This window comes from Bombus affinis, chromosome 8, assembly GCF_024516045.1.
Source record: "Bombus affinis isolate iyBomAffi1 chromosome 8, iyBomAffi1.2, whole genome shotgun sequence".
Classification (NCBI taxonomy): Eukaryota; Metazoa; Arthropoda; class Insecta; order Hymenoptera; family Apidae; genus Bombus; species Bombus affinis.
Window position 1 is genome coordinate 2,356,768 of NC_066351.1, and position 23,336 is coordinate 2,380,103.

General features: G+C 34.4%; 2 protein-coding genes across 2 annotated transcripts in view; one reads left to right on the top strand and one right to left on the bottom strand.

Annotated features, from left to right (window-relative positions):
• Positions 1-23,336, bottom strand: part of LOC126919390 (nascent polypeptide-associated complex subunit alpha) — a 115,626-nt gene that overhangs the window by 77,920 nt on the left and 14,370 nt on the right. The window lies entirely within an intron of this gene.
• On the top strand, positions 5,631-23,067 carry LOC126919393 (sodium channel protein Nach-like). Its single transcript, XM_050728587.1, has 11 exons — positions 5,631-6,364; positions 8,111-8,253; positions 8,865-8,928; positions 11,024-11,195; positions 11,865-12,010; positions 12,962-13,094; positions 13,800-14,082; positions 16,048-16,101; positions 16,335-16,506; positions 16,572-16,678; positions 20,513-23,067. The coding sequence occupies exons 1-11, from the start codon at positions 6,165-6,167 to the stop codon at positions 20,725-20,727; spliced, it is 1,689 nt and encodes a 562-aa protein (XP_050584544.1). The 5' UTR covers positions 5,631-6,164; the 3' UTR covers positions 20,728-23,067.

Below are 23,336 nucleotides of genomic sequence, written 5' to 3' on the forward strand. Positions count from 1 at the left end.
GCATCGAGAAATCGAAGTTTCGTATGCAACGGGTTACACGCAAATCCCTAGCTGAAGCCCAAATCTGTGGCTTCTGAACATTAATAAAATATTTCAAGCCATACAAGTACGTTGCGTTTCGTGTGTGTCTCGCTGAGGATCAGAGGGCCAACTTGAGATAATTGAAATTTATATGGCTGTAGCCGAGATGATAAATAAGACAAAGATACCTAAAATTCTCTTGTTAGGGTTGTTATTATGGTCGTTGATTATTGAATATTCCACCATTATGCGAATTACTTATTATACTGTAAATACTGTATACTTTAAATTTCTGATTTAAATGATTCTATTTTGACAAAATATTATTGAAGTGAAGAATAATCAAAGTGTAAATGGATTTGGAATTTGTATAAATCAATAGATTATTGCCATTTATTGATACACGTGTTTTTCTTCTACGAAATTTTTGTATGATACATACATTAACTTGTATTCTAACTATGTATTAACTTCCTGTTTTATATTTTTTATTCTATGTATTTTTTGATACTGATTCTCATACTCTACTGTTTGAATTTATTTTGATTATTTCAGCTCTGTGAGTTTTTAAGATCATAGAAACAAAAGCACCCTACACTTCTCGTCAAAAAGATAACCCAGGCGTGCTATCTTTAATTTCTCAATGACGCGTGTAAAGTTTTTCGTCTGTAACGTATAATATCAAAACATTATGAGCTCAGAATATGCGGTTCGTTGAACATAATTAAAAATATTACGAGGTTTAGTGTATAACAAAAAAATTATTTTATTTTAAGAACAAAATGATAACACATGCACAATAAGAAGATAATAATCAACATAAATTGTAACTAACAATAATTACTTATCAAACATATATACTTATTTAATAATGGGAACATCCCCCTTTATTTTCTATTACTTCTATTGTACGATTTACTATCGATTTATATAGTTTCTGGATGTAATTTTGACTTAACATATCCCATTCGCGTACAATTGCATTTTTTAATTCTTGTACGTGTTGATGCTGCTTCTCATTCGCGTATACGCCGTGAATAAGTTCTGCCCAGCTGTTACGCCGCGCAACACGTCTGCTCTCCATCCCGCACGGCTTGACAGCCAACGGTCTACGTGCCGTCCTTCGAACCCTCCATAGGCCTAAGGACCCACCATAAAGTTGAAATCCTAACTGCATTGTTCGCACATATGGTTTAAGTCAATCTGTTGCCCGAAAAGACTTTCTAATTCTAGAAGTGTTTTCGGCCGGTTTTTGGAAAGGTCCTTGAGTTTATTATGTGCTCTTAAGAATTACGGAGAAAGCGGGTAGTAGCCTAATGAAAAAAGCGGAGATCTACCTAATGGAAAATCTGAGTTTCCCTATAAACAATGTCGCCTAGGACCCAAGTTGGTAGGAGGCTTCTTCCTCCTATCTTCCTTCCCAACATTGGTCATAACTAATCGGCATCGCGGATCATTGCCCTCTCTTTCCTAACTAAAAATGTAAGCAACGAATCCGCGTTCTTCGTTCAAAGGGCACACCCATACCGAGCTTTCCTCCGTACTCACATTAGAATAAACTTCAGAGTTCCTACATCTCTCACGGTGCCTAGAGTTCCTGCAATTCCTACAACTCTCACCGTTCCTACAGCTCTAAGAGTTCCGTCTTCTCTCACGGTGACTAAAGTTCCTACAGTCCCTATAACTCTCACCGTTCCCTATATCTCTCAGAGTCTTCCTACAGCTCTCAAAGTGCCTACAAGGCATAGAGTCTCCTACGGCTCTCCTCTCATCTAAGAATAATCCTTCTCTTCGTTATCTGTATCTTAATCAACGGCGTTATTACTTTGTGTGATTGTATAAAGTGTTGGAAATATATATTTTTACAACTCTGTGACTTCCAGTGTTATACCACAACAACTACCCCTATTATCCTAACTGAAATAAGGGGATCGGACTATTCGTGGTGTCGATTATTATAATCGTAACGGGAATTTACGACTCCCGTTGACGCGTATTCTAACGACCGCGTCTCCCCGCGATAGCTCGAAAATACACCAGCAATTTTCAATAATATTAAGGTCCGGGGAGCGTGCAGGTCACGGCAAAATAGATATATTATTTTCATGAAAGTATGATTGGACCAATCTTGATGTGTGTACAGGTGCATTATCTTATTGGAAGATGTAATCAGGTCCAGAAATGCGTTCTGCATGATTATTTATTTGTTCTTTGATTAAATTCATGTGTCGGACACTATTCATTCTCCCATTGATGAACTTGATACTTATCTTGCCAACATAACCGATGCCGACCGAAACCACCATGCTACCTCCTCCCATTTGTCGTCGAATTGCTGACATTGTCTCTTTTCTTACGTCATGAAAACAATATTGGAATCCATCAGGATCATTCAAGTTGAATTTTTTTTCGTCCGAAAATAGTAGTCTTCTCCATTTCTTTGTCCAATGCAGTCTTTCTTTTGCAAAGCGTAAACGTTCTACTTTGTGTTCCGTTTCTTTTTCAATTTTAGCCTCTTGATATTTTTGCAGGATAGTAGAACTCGACGAGCACTTGATACATTGGTACTAACACTAGATTTTTTCATTATTTGCTTCGTTGTTAACTGCGAGTTGGAAGCTACACGCAAAATTGCTCGCTTATCACGATCGGATAACGATGACGGCCGACCAGTACTTTTCTTTTTGCCATAATCTTTAACATTTTTTAAGAAATTGTGTATTACTCTACGACTTCTTCTTATTACTTTCGATATTTTTGCTACTGATAACCTATCATATTTGCTATTTTAGTTCAAGAATTTGCTTTTTTTCAGACTCGTTTAATTTTTTTCCGCATCCCATACTTACAAATGTATATAATATTGTACTGTAATCCTTACTCGTTGATAAATCATGAACTACTGAGCAGTTTCAAAACATAGTAACAGAGTGTGTTATCATTTCGACCGTAGTATGAAACAATTTTTTTTTGTTGTATACAAACATCTACGACATTGTGATTTATTTCCAGCAAGCCGCATATTCTGAGCTCTTAATGTTTTGATATTATACGTTACAGACGAAAAACTTTACACGCGTCATTGAGAAATTAAAGATAGCACACCTGGGTTATTTTCTTGACGAGGAGTGTATTATGAAGCTAGACAACAATTTGGTTAATTTCGTAAAAATTTCCACAAGGCTCGATCATTGGCATAAACTCTAACCATTAGATTTATGGCAGAGTAATATATTATAAAGACATGGCAGAAATGAAAATTACAAAGATATCGCAGTTATAAAGATGCACGAAAATATATATTATTTAAAATGTATTAAATCATTATTATATTAATTATATATTATTTAATTAGAATTATTTACAATCTGAAGTAAACAATTATTTATACGAGGTAAATTGAATATTATCTGAACGTAGATAACTAGACTGTAAAACCTCTAAACTCATAAATTCACAAACTTTATAAATTAAATAAACTCTAACAGATTTATTCAAATGTTGCTTCTGAAGGAACTAAATCCAAAATTCAATACTCGAGAACGTAATTAGCTTTCATTAGAAACATTTGACCGTTTCGTAGCAACGAAATTATCACGATAGTCTTGCATGCGGAGAAATATGATTTTGGTAGATGAGAGAAATTAATATGAGAGGAAGGGTGGTTAAATTTAGGAGAAACCGCAAATCAAGCCGGCCGCAAATCACAGAGAAGCTAGACAGTGCGAAAAGAATGACATAATGTTCGAGAAAATGTGAGGCTCGTGTAATGATACATCGCGGTGTATCGTGATTTAATGAAACGTTGCACAGCAACTTCCGGTGTGGCTGATGCAAGATTTTTGGTATTTGTCTGCAGTCTGCAACGTATCTTCCTTATTAATCTTTTGTCGCAGACTACGTACAGTGCAGATTAGCACCACTGTTCTTTTTTTTTTCATGAATCTTCTATTTTGGATTATACGATATATAATTGTTAAAATTATAAGTAGTAATATTGAGTAAATAGAATTATTCTCATTTAGTCCGTGTTCGACTAATCAATTTTATCGTTCATGTTCAAGATTTTCAATATATCATATCAAGATTTGTTATGTGAGATTATGTACATAACAACTAAAATTGATAAAAAAATAAAGTTGTTTTCAATGAATGCATGTGTTCAATCGATTGACTTCAAGATTTTCAATATATGATATTAAGACTTGTTATGTAAGATTATATACATAACAACTAAACTTGATAAAAAAATAAAGTTCTTTTCAATGAATGCACGTGTTCAATCGATTGACTTTTTATAGTTCACATAGATAAAAGCGGAACTAGCAAATTCTTTGAAGCCGAATATTTGAAATTCATAATACGTATGATTCGTTCAGATTTCACGCGAATGTTATAATTAATTTTTCCTGTGAAAGGGCCTCATTAATATTTAATTCAGCTTTAGCTCCACTCGATCGGAATCCATAAAGTGGTCATTAATATTCAATTTGCAATCGCGACACTCCGTTACTCCGTTTCCGTTCCAAAGAGGGCGCAACGATTTTGAAATTATGACTTCTCTATTCTTCGCTATTCGTTTTTTTTTCTATATTTCAATCCTCAATTTATGTGGGATTTTAAACATAAATTTATTATAATATTATTTCTATATATTAAACTACTATTGTTTAAATTATTCAAACAGGTTTACAGTAAATTATGTCGTTGTTATCTAAATAGTATAATTTTATTAGTAATTATGATATTTATTTTTAGATTTAATTTTTGTAAATATCTCATAATTCACACTTTTTCAAATATGTTACTGCCCTAATAATATTTATAAGATTAATAGTTCTGGATAAATATAAACGTCACCTTTCTAATAACCCTTAAGCCATTCAAACCATTCACAACTATCGATTCAAAAAATCCTTTATGGAATCGAAATTTTGATTAATATTTCACCCGCAAACAACTTAACCGATCAATCATCGTTCGAGTTCTATTTAATTCAGGCAGTATCGCGATTCGGTTGTCACAATGATGATCGCTGCGGTAAATTGATGATGGCTGTTACATCCTCCGTTACGGATCATTTGATAAGACACGGATAGCCGAAAATCTGTCTCTTCGATTTTCAGCCAGCTCCAACTTTCTCGTGAAAGTTAAGGACGTTAATAGAAGAGACGTTTGCGAAATCAGTGACTCGCGAACGCTCGGGAAACTTAGACGAAACTTCGTTTCTTCCTCTTCTTCTCCTTTTTATTCAACTATCGCTCATCGATCAGTTTCGTGTCGTCCTTTTTAATCAAACGATCGATGGCTGATCGTGTAACTAGAAACGTGAGATTAAATATTTTTTATTAGAGAAAAAAAAAATGTAAGTATTTAAACGATGAAACATGGAGATAATTAAATTTATAGATAGCTTTTCTACCGACATAAATTCAAGAATAGTGTTCAGGTTATTCCTTATTTTCATAATAAATCTGTACTTTTATTTACGACAACGTAATATTTATTTCAATTCCCTGCTATATACTTGCATTTAAAAATTTCATTAAAAAGGCAGGTCTAAAAGTTGTAACAAATTCTACGAGCATACGAAGGATTCTATCGTGGATGTGCGTGAAACAAGCGATGACCATCGGTGGTGAAACGATGCCAGAGATACGCGGCTTTGCTTGCATACTTGTATCGGAAGAACGATACGCGTGACAGAAAACAGAGGAGAAGGATGGGACGAGTAATTTACGTTTGCGAACTACAGTCGCCATGCAAATACCGAAAGCGAATGGCTAGACGTATAATTGTATCGAACATAACGTGATTTCGAGTTTCAACATTTTTCTCTTGATTACAAAATTTGAATTTCCATATTCCACGCCTTTTTGTACGTTTTATCCTTTCGTATACGGTTATTCGCTTCTCTTTTCATGGGATTTCGTTAAATTTCATTTTTCGTTAAACGTTATTATTAGTACGGAGAGCGACTCGCGCGTTTTGAATTATTTCGTCCATTGGAATCCGTAATTTCACTTGGCCGTGTTTTCGTTTATAAATCCACGATGGTAGATGCAATATTAAAAATACGACGAGCACAGTGTTACCCGTGATCAGGGAGTTTTTCCAGAATTAACTGTAACGACGAGAGCAAAATGAAAGTTTGGTACGAGGATAACTCTAAATGTAAGAAGGAATTCAAGGTTCCGCTCGATTGGCTGTTAGAGACGCGTACGACTCGGTCCAGATCTCGTTTCACGCGAACGCTGTTGAAATACTCTAAGCTGTACTGCAAGTACACGAAGTTGGCTGGATTCAGGTACTTCGTGGATTCGGAAGCAACGTGGTTCGACAGGTAATTTAGACGCAGGTGCACGCACCGATGGATTTCCACGCGAAACGCAACGAATTTCAAATAAACCGTGTTGACGATGAAACAATTTCGATGCTTATACAGATACTGTATACAGCTGTTTCCAAAGGTTGCGGGCACAGTATAGAATGTAGTACTCATGAAAATAAGCAAAAATCTTAACTCTCGTTTAATATTGTTAAATCGTTCAGCACTTTGACTGCCACATTGGTCATTGATGACCGGAGCGTTTGAACTTCTTGCAATTGTAAAAATTGAATGAAAATTGACAGTTAGGGCATTTTGGATATAACCGATAAATAGAAGATGCTTTGAAATAAAAAGTGCCCCATTGAACGATTAAACATTTTTATTAGAACATCAATAAAAAAGGAATGAGAACAAATCTTGTACGGTGCACTGTGTTAAAACTCTTTAAACATAAATGTAGCTCATCCATACAATCTGGACAATAGGTGGTCACCTTTTTGGTTCGATTTAACTGTCCAATTTAACTGTTTAACATTTTTTTATAGCACCCTCTGCAAAATTTTCGTGCCACGTACGCCTGCTCTTCTTTCTTCTGCATTTTGTGTCGCAATCTTTATAGAATAAGTATATTTTACGGCTCTGGTGAATGGCACTGTGTAAGTTGCATTGCGAGTGCCATTCTAAAATCTGATACCTTGATTTTTGTGTTTGTTGCTTGTCTATAGAGTATCATCGCGTTTGAAATTGATGTATTTAACAATAACTCTAAAGCTAATTTTATATAGCACTTGAGGGTTCTTCTATGTGGTGTAGAATATGCTATCATTTGATCTCATAAATCTACAGCACATTTTCCTCTGTTGTGATCTATCACTACCACTGGTTTATCACAAACATAATTTTTTTGCGGACCTCTACCATTTCAGCCGAATGTTTCGTCGAAATCATAAAAATGTCACTCTTGTCTCTCCACCTCACTATTATATATAGGATGAACAAGTACTATTTACTAATATCTTGTACACGTTTCAACAATATATTCTGGATATTTTGCTTACGACGAAATAACGAATGCGAATGGTTTGTTGAAATAAACGGAGCCTTGTTATAATATGTCGCTATCAACTGTTACCAAGGCGCCACGATGGTCATCCGTAACCACCAATAAGATAAACGGTCCATTGGGGAAAAATGTTGTCTTACATCATCAATTTAATATTATTTTGCCATTATATGCTTTGAATAATGAAAATACTCCTGTGGTGTCCTGAGCGAAACATGTGATTTTGACGTGGCAGTCAAAGTGTTAGTTGTTGCATGACAGTTTGGGTATATTCAACTTGAAAGTAGCTATCTATTGTCTTAGATTGTCATTTGCAATACTTTATTGCACTACTTTATTCTATTATTAGATTTATTCGTTCAATCTTAAAATAGACTTCATGTTAACCTGATTTAAATTTAAACTAAACTACTGCTATCACCGGTGATTCCGTTCTAATAATTCAGGATTGGCTAATTTTTAGAGCCATATTTATTCAAACGTATCTGTTTCATGTAATGAGTACTACATGCCGCATGCTACATTTTTTGAAACAGCCTGTGTACTGCCGCATCGTAACGTTCGACGAAAGCCTATTCCACGATGTAAATATTTAGAATTTACGACGGGGTGAGGAGAAAACTTGTTAACTGAAATTCGCGCGGTTGCACGCGGAAAAATTCATCCGATCGAGTTTTCCGGAACGATATTTTCAGAACGCTATGGTTCCTGGTATACGCGGTCACGGTGCCCGCTATGGTTTGCACGATTTATTACGGGTATCTCGAATTTATGGAGAATCCGCTGTTCACTAGCGTCGAAACGGAATACTTCCCCACATACAAATTAAATTTCCCAGGTAAATTAAACATGCTTTTGTATATCTAGCTGTGCTATTGTTTAAAAATAGGATCGAGTAATTTTTTTTAAGACACAAGCTGGATGCTTCAATATCGAAAGATCGTTTATTCCAACTACTTCGAAAATTGCTGCAGTTTCTTCAGAAGTAAAATGAACGTCCAGCTAAAATGCCTGAAAGCTTTCCAAAGTTACTATCTGGCTGAAATTGTTTGGAACCTTTATTCTTACTGCAAGAGCATTTTCTCTTTATTTAACTCTACTAAAGTCCATTGTCGTGTAAATATTTTATTAGTCAGTTTATTCTGCAGTTCTATTTATTCTGTCAATGAATTCCGTTTTTGTTAAACTAATTTCTTTTCTTGAAGTCATGCAAATCTTTCTTTGCGTTTGATTTAGTCAAATTTTTATGTATTCTTTTTCATTACTTGGTCCTTATTTATAATCTGTCTTATTGTGTGTATACATACATATGTACGTATAATAAGCATAGATTATAATAAACACTCGCTTACTTAAGTAATAATCATAAAAAAAATCATAAAGCAAGGAATTTTCAACGAAATCGTCGATTCTTTGAGAACGATTTCACGAAAAAAATTTTTTTTTAAGGCATAGCGATCTGCAGCATCAACCGAATAAGTCGTCGATCGGCGATGGAGTTGGCAGACGAAATGTGAGCACCGTCTAGCATTAAATAAACACAAGTGCCATTGACGAAGGACCGAAACGCAGCCGCGGAGGAAGTAGAATGCAATCGAGCGCAGGGCGGTTAGGTTCATTGGACACCCCGTAGCACCGAATGGCGCTGCACGAATAATTTCAATTGCGGCCGAAGCTGCGGTTTCGCGTTTAGAATTGCCTTTCGTTCATAAACGAATTCCACCGCTATTTTCCTGCATTCCCGAAAATTCTATTTCGTACAAAGCCGCTGTTACGTATTCGTTCCAAACGAGGAAAATTCACCGAGAAGTTTCAGCATCAACGTTATGAGGAAACTTATGAGCAAACGTTAGGAGTTTGACTCTATAATAGGCAAAATCAAGTTAGAACTTTCGAATTTGTAACTTTGTTGTAAAACGAAAACAGAGAAAATATTTCTGTAGGATATAAAGTTTAAAGTAGCACTAGATGCTTATACAATAGAACTACATATATAAAAATATAGGGATGTACGTACAATATGTAGCATATTTTCGTACAGAGCAGTTTGTAATATGCCCAGTTCTGCATATTTATTATTTATCATGAAATATTGAGAATGAATATTTGTCAAGTGTTTGTTTAAGCATGACCTATAAGCACTGTCAGAGAAATATGATGCAATGTATTTATTATTTCGAACAGTACGTTATCTACAGCATATTAATATCCCTTTTTTATATGCAAATTTATATGTAGATTTTAATAAATAGTGAATGGTACAGACTAGATATCCTTATAAAATTCTGTACAAATTTGAAAAAAAATCTCATTCTTTATCCAACTATAAGTTTCAAGGATTAAAAACAATTAGGTTATTGATTTCGGTTATTAAATGTGTTATATAAAATCTTTCTAAAAATTCCACATTGGTTTTTCTACCGCTCCTAAATTAATTTCTTAAGACTGTATCGTTTCCTAGATTTAATTCTTGTATCGATTTCACATTCATTGCAATCTTATGTTCCAATAGAAACAGTCTAATATCTACATTTTATTACTTACTTTTATTTTTCACCTGCTTAACGATAGTGAATTATATGCTATATTTAAATTTCAATTTCGACAAAAAAATATAATGTTTTACAGAACAATTTAGACAAAGATTTATGCAGGATTTTACAAGGATAATCTGATCGGTATCAATATTTTTATTCATCAGTTTATATATTAATCTGTCGGATTAATTATTTTCATAATTGACAGTACAAAATATGGATGTCATGATTCACTTCTCTCTGAATTAGATTTCAAATTTTCCACTCTATAATCTAAACTTATGCTTCGTTCCAATATTTCTAGATCCATAATTTAAACAAAGGGTACCGGTTATATATTTTTGCGAACACGTAATATTATTCCGTAGTTTTCGGATCATCGGGATAACATCGCGCCGCGCCGGTGTATTTAGAAAGTTGCTCGCGTTGATGGAAGGAAACGTTCATTAAAAGGGAATGCAAAAACGCGTCCCTAATTAGCTTCGAATTTGCAAAAACTGGCCATTAATATTCAGTTAGCGAGAATTACTTTAAATTTACTTTGAAAAAAATTCCCATTAATATGCAACGTATAGCGCCGTATTTCTCCTTCTCTAAAGCACGAGAGAGATGAACGACTAATTAATACTGAAATCGCAACTAACGTTGTTTCACTTAATCATGATTTATAACGACGAGGATAAATATTTAACCCGATCCGTGTAATTCTATCTGATGTAAATTTGTGACTAATTTCCATGGATACTTTGGCCGCTTGTCCGCGTATGTAACGTCGAGCCGTTAATTTTCATGAGATAGAATTTTTAATTTAATTTTTTACCGAAACGTTTCGGAGAACATCGATCGCCGACTGCCTTCTAACGAATACGTTTTATTATATTACATCGTTTACTCATTCATCTCGCGCAATTGTCCAACCGTATCCATGAAAATTTGTCTGATCAATTTAAAAAATTGCATCTACATCTTCTTTCAGCGCGCTCCATATTTTACAAGAGTTTTGCATAAACGTTTTATCAAAATCAGTATTCCCTGTAATTTTTTTCAAAGTTCCATTTAATTAATATTCAGCTTCACGGCGAATATCTCTGATTTACCCGTCGACGAGATTCTCAACATGATTTCGCAACTGGGCGATCTTTACGACTCGGAGTTCAAGCCGCAAAACCGATTCTATCGAATCGACCAACTTCTCACTGTGTTTTACAATGGCTATTACAGCATCACCGACGTAATGAAACGAGTGAGCTAAAATCAGAATGTTTGCTATTCACTAGCTTTTTCATCTCAAGTGCCTTTTCTACGCTGAACGTGATTTTGTTAAGATCGGTATTTTTGTTGTTCATCGTTCTGTATTCGTAAAACACACGATAAAAACGTATCGCGTCACGAATCTATCGAATAATCTAATATCATATAAATTCAAATATTTCGCATCATCTATTCTTTCTAATTTACTTATAATTCTCAATGAGAATTGATTGTAAAAATTCTATCAAATAAAAAAAATTTATTCTTCCAACACGCTATAATCCACGAACTTAACGAATGATTTAACATTATGCAAATTCAAATATTTCGCGTCATCTATTCTTTCAACACGTTGTACTGTATTAGGTGGTCCGAAAAATTTCTTTCGTTTTATAAAGAAATAATGGATACACATTTTCCGTTTTATAAATTTTATCGAATTACGTATGATCCATTTTGTTCTATCAAAATAAAAATCACAACGTTCGACAGATTAGGTTTCATGTTTGTATAAAGATGCGTCGTTGTAAAAGACGTGTCTATAAAAAAAAGGCACTTTGCGGACAACCTAATACTTTCCGTAATATTGTCCAACAGTGCTTTCATCTTTGATGAAATTTCTGTCTGCCATTAACCAATGTCTACGTGACAAACGTTTCAGTTGACGCCACAATGTTCCTCCATGCTGTCGAAGTGTCGGTTTCATGACGAGGAACGGAACTGTTCAGAGCTGTTCGCGTTCCGCAAGACGCAGGACGGCTTCTGTTGTACCTTCAATTACGCGACTAAAGGGGACGACACGCATTTGTGAGTTTCCAGACCACCTAAATTCTCTTTGCGTCCTGTCAATGAATCATTTATTCGCACAGCGCTGTGTCGTAAACCGCGTGCGAGAAATTTATTTTTCAGTACTCTCGACCGCGTTCATGCACAGATCCGCGTATAAATTTCTATTTGTTTCGTGTTTCGTATGTATTTTAACACTAGAACTACCGATAGTTAACACGAAGCTATTTCTACCAAAACCAGTCAAAATGATTGGTCTTATAAAAATGTTCTACTACTATATATGTTTTAATTTATTGATTTCTTACTTTCTTACGGAAGGAATTTCATGTTATATAGTACATTTTTGGTATTATTAATCCATCTGGGACCATGATCTCTAGACGAGGCTTGACACATTTATAAAATTGTAGAACCAATCATATTGACTGTTGTGGTATTTCTAATGTTAACAACTAGCGATCCAGCGATCGATCTGGAATTTTCCTGATAACTGATATCATCATATTGAATAATACTCATTAAAAATTTTAAAAACGTGTGGCAAGTTGTAGAAAACGAGGAAACTGGTTAATTGGGGTTCGATAAACAGATTGCAGGACCCTTTTACACTGACAAGTACCAGTCGTTTTGACTGGTATTGGTATGAGTAGCCTTGATACAAAATTATTTTCAGTTTGAATACATAAAAAACAAAATAAAATTCATTATATCATTCTTTTAGTTATCGTTGCAAAAGTCATTACATCATTGCGGGGAAATGTATAACATGAAGTAGGAATTTTAAAATAAAATTGTAAAACCAGTCAATTTGACTGGTGTGGTAGTTCTAGTGTTAACCTTGGTGTAATTTCCTTCTCATTTTTTTCTCGCTGCATGGAAATTATTTCGCGAGTAACAACTGCGTTTCGTGGACGCGAGTCGCTATTTTTTCGTTGTGTCTTTGTGAATTTTCATCGATTATGTTCGCAGGAACCGCGAGGTCAGTCACCGAGTGAAATCGATGAAGGTGCAAAATTTGACCGAGAACGGCGGGCTGTCGGTATTGCTGGAGCCGTTTCTGGACGATTACTTCTACCCTATTTTCCCGAGCGCCGGCTGGAAGGTAATTTTTCATCAGCCGAGTTGAAGCTAGCGCCTGCACAGAACGCTTACGGAATTTTTAATTCTATGGACGTGGCGTTCCTTCCTTGTGTTGCTCGTCTCGCTCAGATATTCTTCGAAACAAGCTGTTTAACATTCAGCTAAAAGCTTCGAATAATATCATCGTCGATGTATTCGTGCGCGACATTTAATGGATTATTAAAGTCAAATATTATCAAACTAGATTGACGGTGATCATAATGATCAATTGCTTGTTGATCGGTCTTTTGCATCAGATCGTACAACGATCTTCCACGAAGTTCTGAATTAATATCACGTGCTAGTCGACAATTTTCGACGGATCGAAGACAGGTTTCGTCAGTTCCGAAATAATTTGGCGAAAATTCAACCAGAAATTAGGCAGAAACAAGTCTCGGCCGTGATCACGCCGCCAGAAATGTGGATCGTGGTAGCTTGTGAGGATTATCTCCCGCAACAGCCAAGGTTCGGTGCATTATGCAAATTGCAGTTTCCTTTTTCTCTTGCTGGAAACGATTCGCCTACGACGTAAATATACCGTGTGAATATTTCACTCGTCGCTGGTCGGTTTGACGCGATTATTTCGTAGTTATTCATAAACGTTGAAATTTTCTACGACGAATGACGGACAGATAGCGATATTTTTATTTTGTTTCGAAAGTTTAATGGGCAAATTTTGTGCTTTCAGGTGACGATCTTTAATCCATACGATTATCCGGACATGACAAGTGGAGGCGTGATCGACTTTCTAGTCTCGCCCAGGGTGCACCGGAGCGTGGAACTAGAGGCAATCATGTTTTACAGCATAAGAAGTATTATGTCGTATGCTCTGGAGAAACGCGATTGTGTATTCGAGGATGAAATGACTTCCCTTCGGATGTTTTACACTTACAGCGACTGCATCGTTGATTGCAAGACGCAAGATATGTGGAAAATCTGCAAATGTATACCTTTCTTTTTACCTAATCGAGGTAAGATTCATTATCTCTCTATACATTGAAATTAGTAAATAGACGTGACATTGTAGATAAAAAAGAGTTGCAACTATAAGGCAATTTGAGTAAATAAGAAAGAAACTCTCATTCCAAAATCAAGTGTTTTTTTTTTTTCAAATAAGAAATAAGAATTTCGTCGGTTTTCTATAAGAGCACGATGTAACTAACAATGACAATTTTTTCAAAAAATTTCTTTGAAATACAAAGCTTGAATTGGGGTATTGTTCAAGTACTTAGTAAGGAAATCTTCGTGTATTGTATTCTACTGAAACAAACATTAAAATACCCATGTTGAATTGCATAGCAGTTCTTGTTAAATATCATAATGTTATTAGGCTATTGTCCTAGGTATTTCCATCCTACATAGCTAAAATCACTTTTAGATTTTTATCTTTTACTATCATTAACCTCAACTATTCATTCATGCAGATTTCTTGCTCTTTAATTTCCGGGTGGTAACACAGTGGCTATAAGAGATATTGGCACACTATTTTATTTATAGATGTGATTACAAAAATTTGATATACTATGAAAGTAAGAAATAAAAATAAAATTTCATAAAAAAAGAGTTCCATTTGAATATATATATGTATATGTATACACATAATAGGACTATGGATATTAATTTAATGAAACTAGGGTTTCTCTAATTTATTAAAGTTAGGAGTCGTTACATGCTTATTACTAATTCTTCCCACAAGATTCCGTGAAACTGGCGCGTTCCAGAATTCTAATCCCTTAACCGAGAAAACAAGCAAGGCAAACGCAGGATCGTGCTTTCCCAGCAGCCCCGTTATTCCAGCGCGTAATGTTTTAAAAGCAGAGACAGGCGCGACAAGGTCGGCACCGCGAAGCGTGAGAAACGTTGAAAGGGTCTTCTACCATTTCCTATTTTCACTTTCACTCTGCCTCGAAATGAACCGCGACGACGTAGACTGGCTGAGGCCTTTGCAAGACATTAACAGCACCCTGCCCTTTCTCCTGAGATTAGAAGCTACGAGACTCGGCCCATCTGCCGAGGAACCTTTTTTACCGGCGAGCTTCCCAACGACTTAAAGCATTAAAGCGGATCGTACGAAATGGGGTATTAAACGAAACGAAAGAAGATTGCTACAATTCTGTCGTAAATCCGACAGTAGTTTCATATCGTTCCTTTCGTTCCTTGAAACGTTTAATGTTGCCATGTTGCTTATTAAAATAATAATACTCTTGGAACGAATGGACCAAGCTAGAAAGTATTCTAAATGCTTCGCTGCTTCAATTTAATTTCAATTAAAGTCTCGCACCATTTGTTTTCCGACTCGTTAACGAGGTCTTCCCGAGATGGTTCAAAGTTGTTACAATTTCACCAACCAGAATGTGCATTCCCAAAGTTCAGGTAGTTCTAATATCACACCGTGAGAGAACTTTAAGCTTATCTTTGTTTTAAACCATTTCATTAGGTTCCGCGCTACGATATTCACGGCGTTTCTTGAATAATTCAGATCGAATCATCCTAGTATTTTTAATAGTATTATTAATATTCTTCTTATTCTACTTATTTTTCATATTTTTATTATTACAATGTTTTTTAATATTATTATCTATAATATTTTAATATTATATTATTTTTCATGACTCGCAAATGTTTTTGTTCAAAGTAGTTTCGTCAAACAGGGTTGCGTGTAGTTTTCATCATTCTTCGTCTTTTGCAATTTTCATGTCTTTTAATCGTATTTCTTGAATAATTCCACACTACGAATAGCTGTATTTTCTGATTTAGCATATTCATCGCCTTTCATTTTAATATTTCCTGCCAAGTGTTTTTGTGAAGATTAGAAATTTTCTCATTTTGGTTATATTTAATTAAAGCTATCTTACGTAAGTTATTGTAGCACTTAATTATTGGTATTCTCAAAATATTAAAAAGTTCCCTTTGATATTTGTTTTCTTTATTTCCAGAATCTAAAAGGGTCTGCAATTTGGAAGATGTGCCATGCTTGTCGCAACATAAATGTAAGCACCGTCGAAATTCTCGTGACGTCAATCATGTAACAGCGTTGAATTGTCCGGCCGAGTTATCATTGTGCCGTGGTCTCTACACGAAATTGATTAATTAATGAACTTTCCATGATTAATTGTAACGCTACGAAATTCATCATTCCCTGTGTATTCTAACGATGATATGTATTTGATTATATTATAAGGATAAAACTAAATCTACTAGTTGATTGGGATTTAAATTACAGCTACATGGTTTTCCGTGGTGCCACATGAAAATCTATATAATAACAATGAAAATATGGATAAAACGGAGACATTATACTGCCATAATTGTTATCCTGAATGCAGCCATGTGAAGTATAATGCGAAGATAGCTATGTCTGGTTTGGAGTCTAATCAACATGTTGCCGAAGTTTTGTAAGTAAATATCTATTTAATGGCTCTATCATCTTGTAATAAACGGTATGATTTTAAATTCGAAGAACTGACGTGGAAATCAAGAATCAATCACTGCTGACGATATATTTTAACAACTTTGGTACAATCAAATTGAAGCAAGACGTGATTTATCGTTGGTATGAAGTTATGGGTAAGTGAAGCCTATATTAAAATTAAAGTATTTTTAAAACGAACAGGAAAAGAGTGATTCTAGATGAAGAAATAACTTGAAAACGTAGAATAAAATTTGTCCTTACTTTAATTTGATGAAGCTTTATTTTAAAAAATGGAAATTAAATATTTTATTGATAAGAGCTAGCGCGTCTCGCTGTGAATTAATAGTTCTGCTTATACTTGTGTTTGTTATATTGCTGTGGGGAACAGACAATGAATCCATAAATTTTACGCCAATATATAATGATATAATAAATTGTATACAATAATAGAAACTTAATTTCAGTATGATTTATCATAATGATTTGTATTTATTATTTATTATAGTTATTGTATATTTAGAGTAGAACGAGAAATTTAACAATTTCTAAAATAATGAAGTTCATCGTGCATGAATATTTCATATCACTCGGTGTTTTTAATTCTCCACCATAATAAACACAAACATAAACGTAGATTATTAATTCACAAGTCCTTTATAATTCAAAAAAATTCCTCACCAGGGGAATATTTAAAATTAATTTTCTTTAATTTTCTTCATATGAAAGATTGTATTCTATATTTTCGACTTATTCACACCTTTTTCCGATTGCACCTCTATAATTTTTCTTCAATATAATCTTTCTCTATAAATTCTCTAAGTAAAATGAGCTAATATTTTCTTACGATTAATAACATACATTTTTATTTCATTTCGAATCGTTTCGTTTATTGTCCAAGCTCGAGCATCGGTCATTTCAAATTTATCAAATTTCCAGGAGATCTCTCCTTTTCCATTTGCATTTAAATTTTTAGCTCAAAGTGTTCGGTGCAGAATAAACATTCAAGGGCAAAAAAAAAAAAAAAAAAGAAAACGAGGTTAAGAGACTTCGTTTAGCGACACTAACATCACTGGAAACTCCCAGGGCAAATTTCGAGAAACGAAAAAGCAAAGATCACAAAATACAGGCGATTTCATTGTGTAACGAAAGGTTCATACCGCAAGGTTTCTACGGGAATGTAATCTGTTGGCCAGTGACTCGAAAGAAGGAAATAAAAACAGGGAAACAGCTACGAGTTGATCCATTGTGCTATGTACATACGCTCGTGGTACCGGTTACAAGTAATATAATGCACTCGGGATAAAGAACATACATTTTTCGTTAGGAAAATTCACTCGCTTTCTTCCTTTGGGTAACGGGATAGGAGAGGAAACGTTTTTGTCCCGTGATGCATGGTGACATAATATTACGTAGCTGTAACAAGGAAATATAAACACCTTTTCCACAAAGTAACGTGTAACAAAGTAACAAAGTAACGGCATTAAAAGTTTAATGGAAATTCAGTGTTAAACGTATATACACAAAGGGACTGAGAATTTTATTACTCGACTGTAGATATCAACGCATTTACAGAAAGGCAAAAGGTGTAAAACATAAAAACATACGAATTACTCAAAGAATGATATTATGGGTATGAAATAAATATCTGCTTATTACGTTTCTTCAGTTGTATCAATGAAGATATGGATTTTATTGGAGTAGTACATAGAAAATTGGTTACATTTGTTTACAGCTATATTACAAATTACAAAATACTTAAAATTGAAATAGCTTTGGTAATTAATTATTGGAAATAGGGGCGATCTCACAATCGTTGCTTGGCTTTAGTTTTCAAGTTATTATATAAAGCAATTTTTGCTTTATACTATATACATTATGTAACAATTTATTTCAGTAATTTTTTTCTCTGTAAACGATTTTTTCGTGACTTATGACATTTCAGTAGGTATATGTATAGTGATTTTATTTTACATATTTATTTACAATGATAGAACGGAAAACTATAATTATTTAACTGAAACTATTTTTTAATATATTAATTGAGAATTGTGGATGTTAATCGCCGAAATAAATGTATATGAACACTTAGATTACACTTAAAATTGATATCAAAATAGTTTCAGATTTATTTAATATGCGATTTACACGTGTCTCAGTACTTTCTTTGTCTCACCATCTTGTATACTACACTATCAACGGAACAGTTGCATTCATCTGTTTTACGAGACGCTGTGCATGCACATACTCCAACACATCATACTCATATATGTGTGTCACTACTACGCGATTAATCTAGTGTAGCACACAAAATTACACATATCTCAATACAACTGATCAACTCCTAACGACTAACGACAACTCATAACTTACAGCTTACATCAACCAACAACAACAACAACCTCTTTCTCCACCAAAGCGACCCTTTTTAACTGTTTTCATACTCTCACCACACACACGTTTTTATAGTCGTGTACAACCAAATATGATCACGTTCAACTTTCAAGCACCCACTTTTCTGAGGGGCCACGGACACGTCGCTGGGCCCAATGTTTATGGGAATTTCCCATATCTTCTGGCCCGTCAGCACTTTCACTTACTATTTGCACTGTAGTTCGTACTCCTTGCAAGTTCATCGATTTTTACATAATTATATCACGATACTACATATGTGTTACATATATCAATCGATTTATTGAAAGTTATTTGACGCAAATGTTGGCGACCGCCCAAATTAACACAGTATTAAAAATGATTATCTCATTGGTCTATATAAAAATGTAACCATCTATTCAAGGATGAAGTGTAATCATAACTGAACTTAACTAAATTGTTTGCGAATATCTTGGAAAATAAGTCTGAACGGCGGTTGTATGTATGTGTAAGGAAAAGTTGTTCAAAATGTTGATCGTTTTTTTTCCTTTCTTACTACACTTCATAGATCATTGAAATATGACGATAAGATCGCTTCTATTCCCAATAATTACCGTGAACCTATGTGGAGCAGTAAATCTCTAACACGTTGACTGCCACGACATCCGTATTCGGGTGTCAACAGTTTCTGGTTGGGCCGCATAACCCATATTCGGGTGTCGCTTATTTGACTACGTGCAAAGGATCGTCGTAGGTATTTGGAAAGATATTCAATAATAATAAAACTGTTGAATTGTTATAAGAGTAATACGAAAATGGTTTATTAAAAAAATTATTTAGAATGTAAAACTAAGAAACAAGTTCTCAATTTTTCTTTTCGACATTGTAACGAATTAGGGCAGAGATTTTAAATTATACCGTTCGTTGCTCGGCCAAGATTCAAACTGGTTTTGTGTAAAGTGGAGAGATGAGAAACAAATGCGAAGGAATGGAAACAAAAGAAACGAGAGATCATTCTTGAGACCACCACTTGAGCGACTCGCATTAATAAAATATCGATGGGAGCACCTAGCAGAGAACGCTTGGTATTGCTGCACGCGTGGCCTGACTGAGATTTTTTTGAAAACACGCGTGGCAGTCAACGTGCCAATGTGACAAAAATAACTGTACTGGATGGCATGAGTGCACATGTATGTTGACATATAGTTATTGGTTATTTCATCCATTGAGTGAAAAAATGTTTGTGCGTTTCATAAGTTGCACTTCAACAAAACATATCAAAGGATTGAGAATTTTGTCACTAAATTATTTACAGTTCTGCATTTATAGAAATCCTAAAAGTGTAAAAATACATAAAAATGTGCAAAAAAATATTTATTGATAGATAAAACAAATCTCTTAGGCTCTGTTTCTTTATTTGCTTTATAAAAATATAAATTTGCATATGCCTTAATATTTTATTTATTACATGAGGATGATAATAATGCAAATATACTTCAGAACCTCTACCTTCTTCTGAGAATATTCTTCACTTTTTTCTGTCTTCCCTTCTTAATGTATCCTAATTCGGTTCTAAGTGGTCGAGGAAGTAATTTAACCGTTCGATCGACGTTTTGCAGGTGAAGCTAGCGGTATTTGCGGCATCTTCGTCGGTTTCAGCCTGATCGTGGTCGTCGAGTTCGCTTATTTCGTCGGGCTGTTCGTACTCGAGCTTTTAAAGGGACCAACTCCGACCGATGGAAAATGGGCCGAGAGCGAACAAACGCCAATACAGTCAATTTATTGGGGCGAGTTGTATTCGTACGCGAGAACGACAAAGAATCAACGTGATTGAGCTCGTCGTAAATATTAGCACGTTTCACGATTTCAACGTTTGTTTGAATAATGTAGTTCAATTTCACCTTACTTTTGTACCTCTGCTTCTTAAATTTCGGATTTACGCTTCTTAAAATCACAAGATATCTTATAATAGAAATCTCAAAATCAGCTTCGTTAAAATTAATTGTATCTTCACTTTTGTAAACTTTGTTTTTTCTTGTGTATTTTGCTAATTTTCATTATATTTATTCCTTGTAGTATTACAGTTATTGTGGTATGTAGTACAGCAGTATATTATTGTAGTATCTTGTAGTGAATCTTTGTGGTGTTGTTTCTGACCCCATTGTTATCGTTACTTCTGAAATCGCAGTGTTCTTTGTAAATTGCTAGAACTTCCCCTTTTGGTGTCTTGACCCTGTTTTGTCATCGCTGAAATTCCTCCTCCTCCTACCACGCCGCTCCTTTTACTCTTGAAATTCTTTTTAGCGTTTGCCTTCCGCTGCACATTTTATTGGAGTAATTCTTCATTCCTTAGACAACTGGATTCCGTCACTACTCGAGTTCTCCTTTTCTGTTGATAACATTGTTTCTCCGAATGTACAGTCTTATACTAAGTCTCAATTCCATCACGATACAGCAGTGTACTTTGGGAAAGTATCGTCGGAGCGAGAGATTACTTTCTATTATTGATAAAAGGCAGGCACTGGCCACAGAAATAGTTAAAACGAAACACAGTAGTCTCATAAATACTTTATAATCATCAAACAATTGTTAACAAATAATTTTTACGAAAATGAATAATTATTAGTGGACATCATTCATTAACTAACAACGTGGCGTGTAATAGAGAGTAGAATCCACAATTTATTTGTACAGATTAATAACGGTACAATTTTGAGGATTAGAATGATTTTTGATGAAAAATATCAATAAAAAAGATATTGTTTCTCCCTTTCATTATGTATTTTTTCGCACTTCATTCATTTTAATTTCTTTGGTATTAGCTTTGTACTTTAGCTTTGCATTAGTTTAACGAGTCCTTAGTATCATATCTAAAAATCATCAAAAATGGAATACTATCTGTTGAAGTAATTACTTCGAGAAAAACTCTACATATTTATTTTTCTATATCTGTGACTTGGAGACCACTGTTACGCAGAAAATAGAATTTAGTGAAACAGAAATATTCTAAATAAGGAGAGATCCATATTGTGCTCTTGAATATAAATTATGTTTTAGGTTACAAAGTCTAGGAACAAAGGAAGTAATAAATAGATTTCTATTCATGTTTCTTGTAGCCATTAGCTAGAGCTACAAGGTTAACTTTTTTGGTAATATCCTTTGCTATAAATATATGAACGTGCTCCCTATCGATTCTATTGTATTGTAACACTATAAGAGTGGATCAGCATAAACTTATACATTATACTTATACTTATACCTTTATTTATTTCAATATATTTTTCTATTACAAATTTATCCACTCGTTCTTCTATCAGTCAACCTCAACACTATCGAAACCAGAAAAAATTCTATAAGCTACTTCATATATCCACCTTCATCCCCAGAAAGAATTAAAATAAAGACATATATTTCCTGGAGGAATTAGCGATTCTTCTGGTTTCTTGCTCCCGGGACTTAGCAAAGGGGAATCTAGCACTCTACAAGGGAATACTGCGCGCTGTAAGCTTGCAAGCTTTCTAACGAGCCTTTGCTACAGGTTTGTTTAAAGCCTTAAAGCTGATCTCATCAAGCGTGGCGCAGAGGCGAATGAAAGATACGCTATGGGTTTCAGTCAGATACACACATACGCACATACAAAATTTCTAATATTAATATATGTGCAATATAATTCCGGATGTTTCCTCATTATTAATTGTATTGGAGTTGCAAGGAAGAGAAACAAATTCGATCAAATTAATTATCATCGATTGGAATAGACGCGTGATACTATCAGTAAGTGAGAAAAAGTATATCAAATAGAATATTCAATGCATAAGATAAAAAAATTAATATTTGTAAAAAATGATGTGCAAAACTAAAAAAAGACAATATGTATGTTTCACTCAGAAATGTGAGATAATTACACATTCGGATATTTTTAAGCAGTTAACTGATACAGTTATCGAATTTAGATAAGTAACCTTTAACCCTTTGCACTCCTATGTTGAGTGTGACTCGACATCAGTTTTTATCTCAGGAGCTGCTTTGTCGTGTGCCACTCGACATTCTTTCAGTCCCACCTTTTTTCTGTAAAATGTGTGAAAGAAAACCAGGATTGCATCTTGGAAATTGTTTCAAGATATATCATACACTTAAAAATTACAAAATTCAACAATAATGTGAATAAAACTGCTATTTAAGTAAATTTCTTTTTTCCTTTATTTATTTAAATTATCTTATTTTTTAGTTAAAATAAATTTCAAATAAAACACTTAAAAGCGTTCGGAGCTGCTGCTAACGAAATTGAAATAAAAGTCGGAGTGCAGAGAGTTGAAAATGCCGCAGTCGGTCACCCGCACTGATTAAAAATTGTCACAATGACGATTAAACTCTACAAATACTATGGCTGCCTGACACAGCATTCTCTTCCTGAATTCAACGATTTAGGTACATGAACTTTTT

Bases quoted from the DNA above. Each gene is read 5' to 3' on its own strand.
- LOC126919393 (XM_050728587.1), top strand. From the start codon at position 6,165: ATGAAAGTTTGGTACGAGGATAACTCTAAATGTAAGAAGGAATTCAAG. The intron at 16,102-16,334 runs GTAAGCACCGTC...TTTAAATTACAG, and splicing joins ATGCTTGTCGCAACATAAAT to CTACATGGTTTTCCGTGGTG. The intron at 16,507-16,571 runs GTAAGTAAATAT...TTAAATTCGAAG, and splicing joins CAACATGTTGCCGAAGTTTT to AACTGACGTGGAAATCAAGA.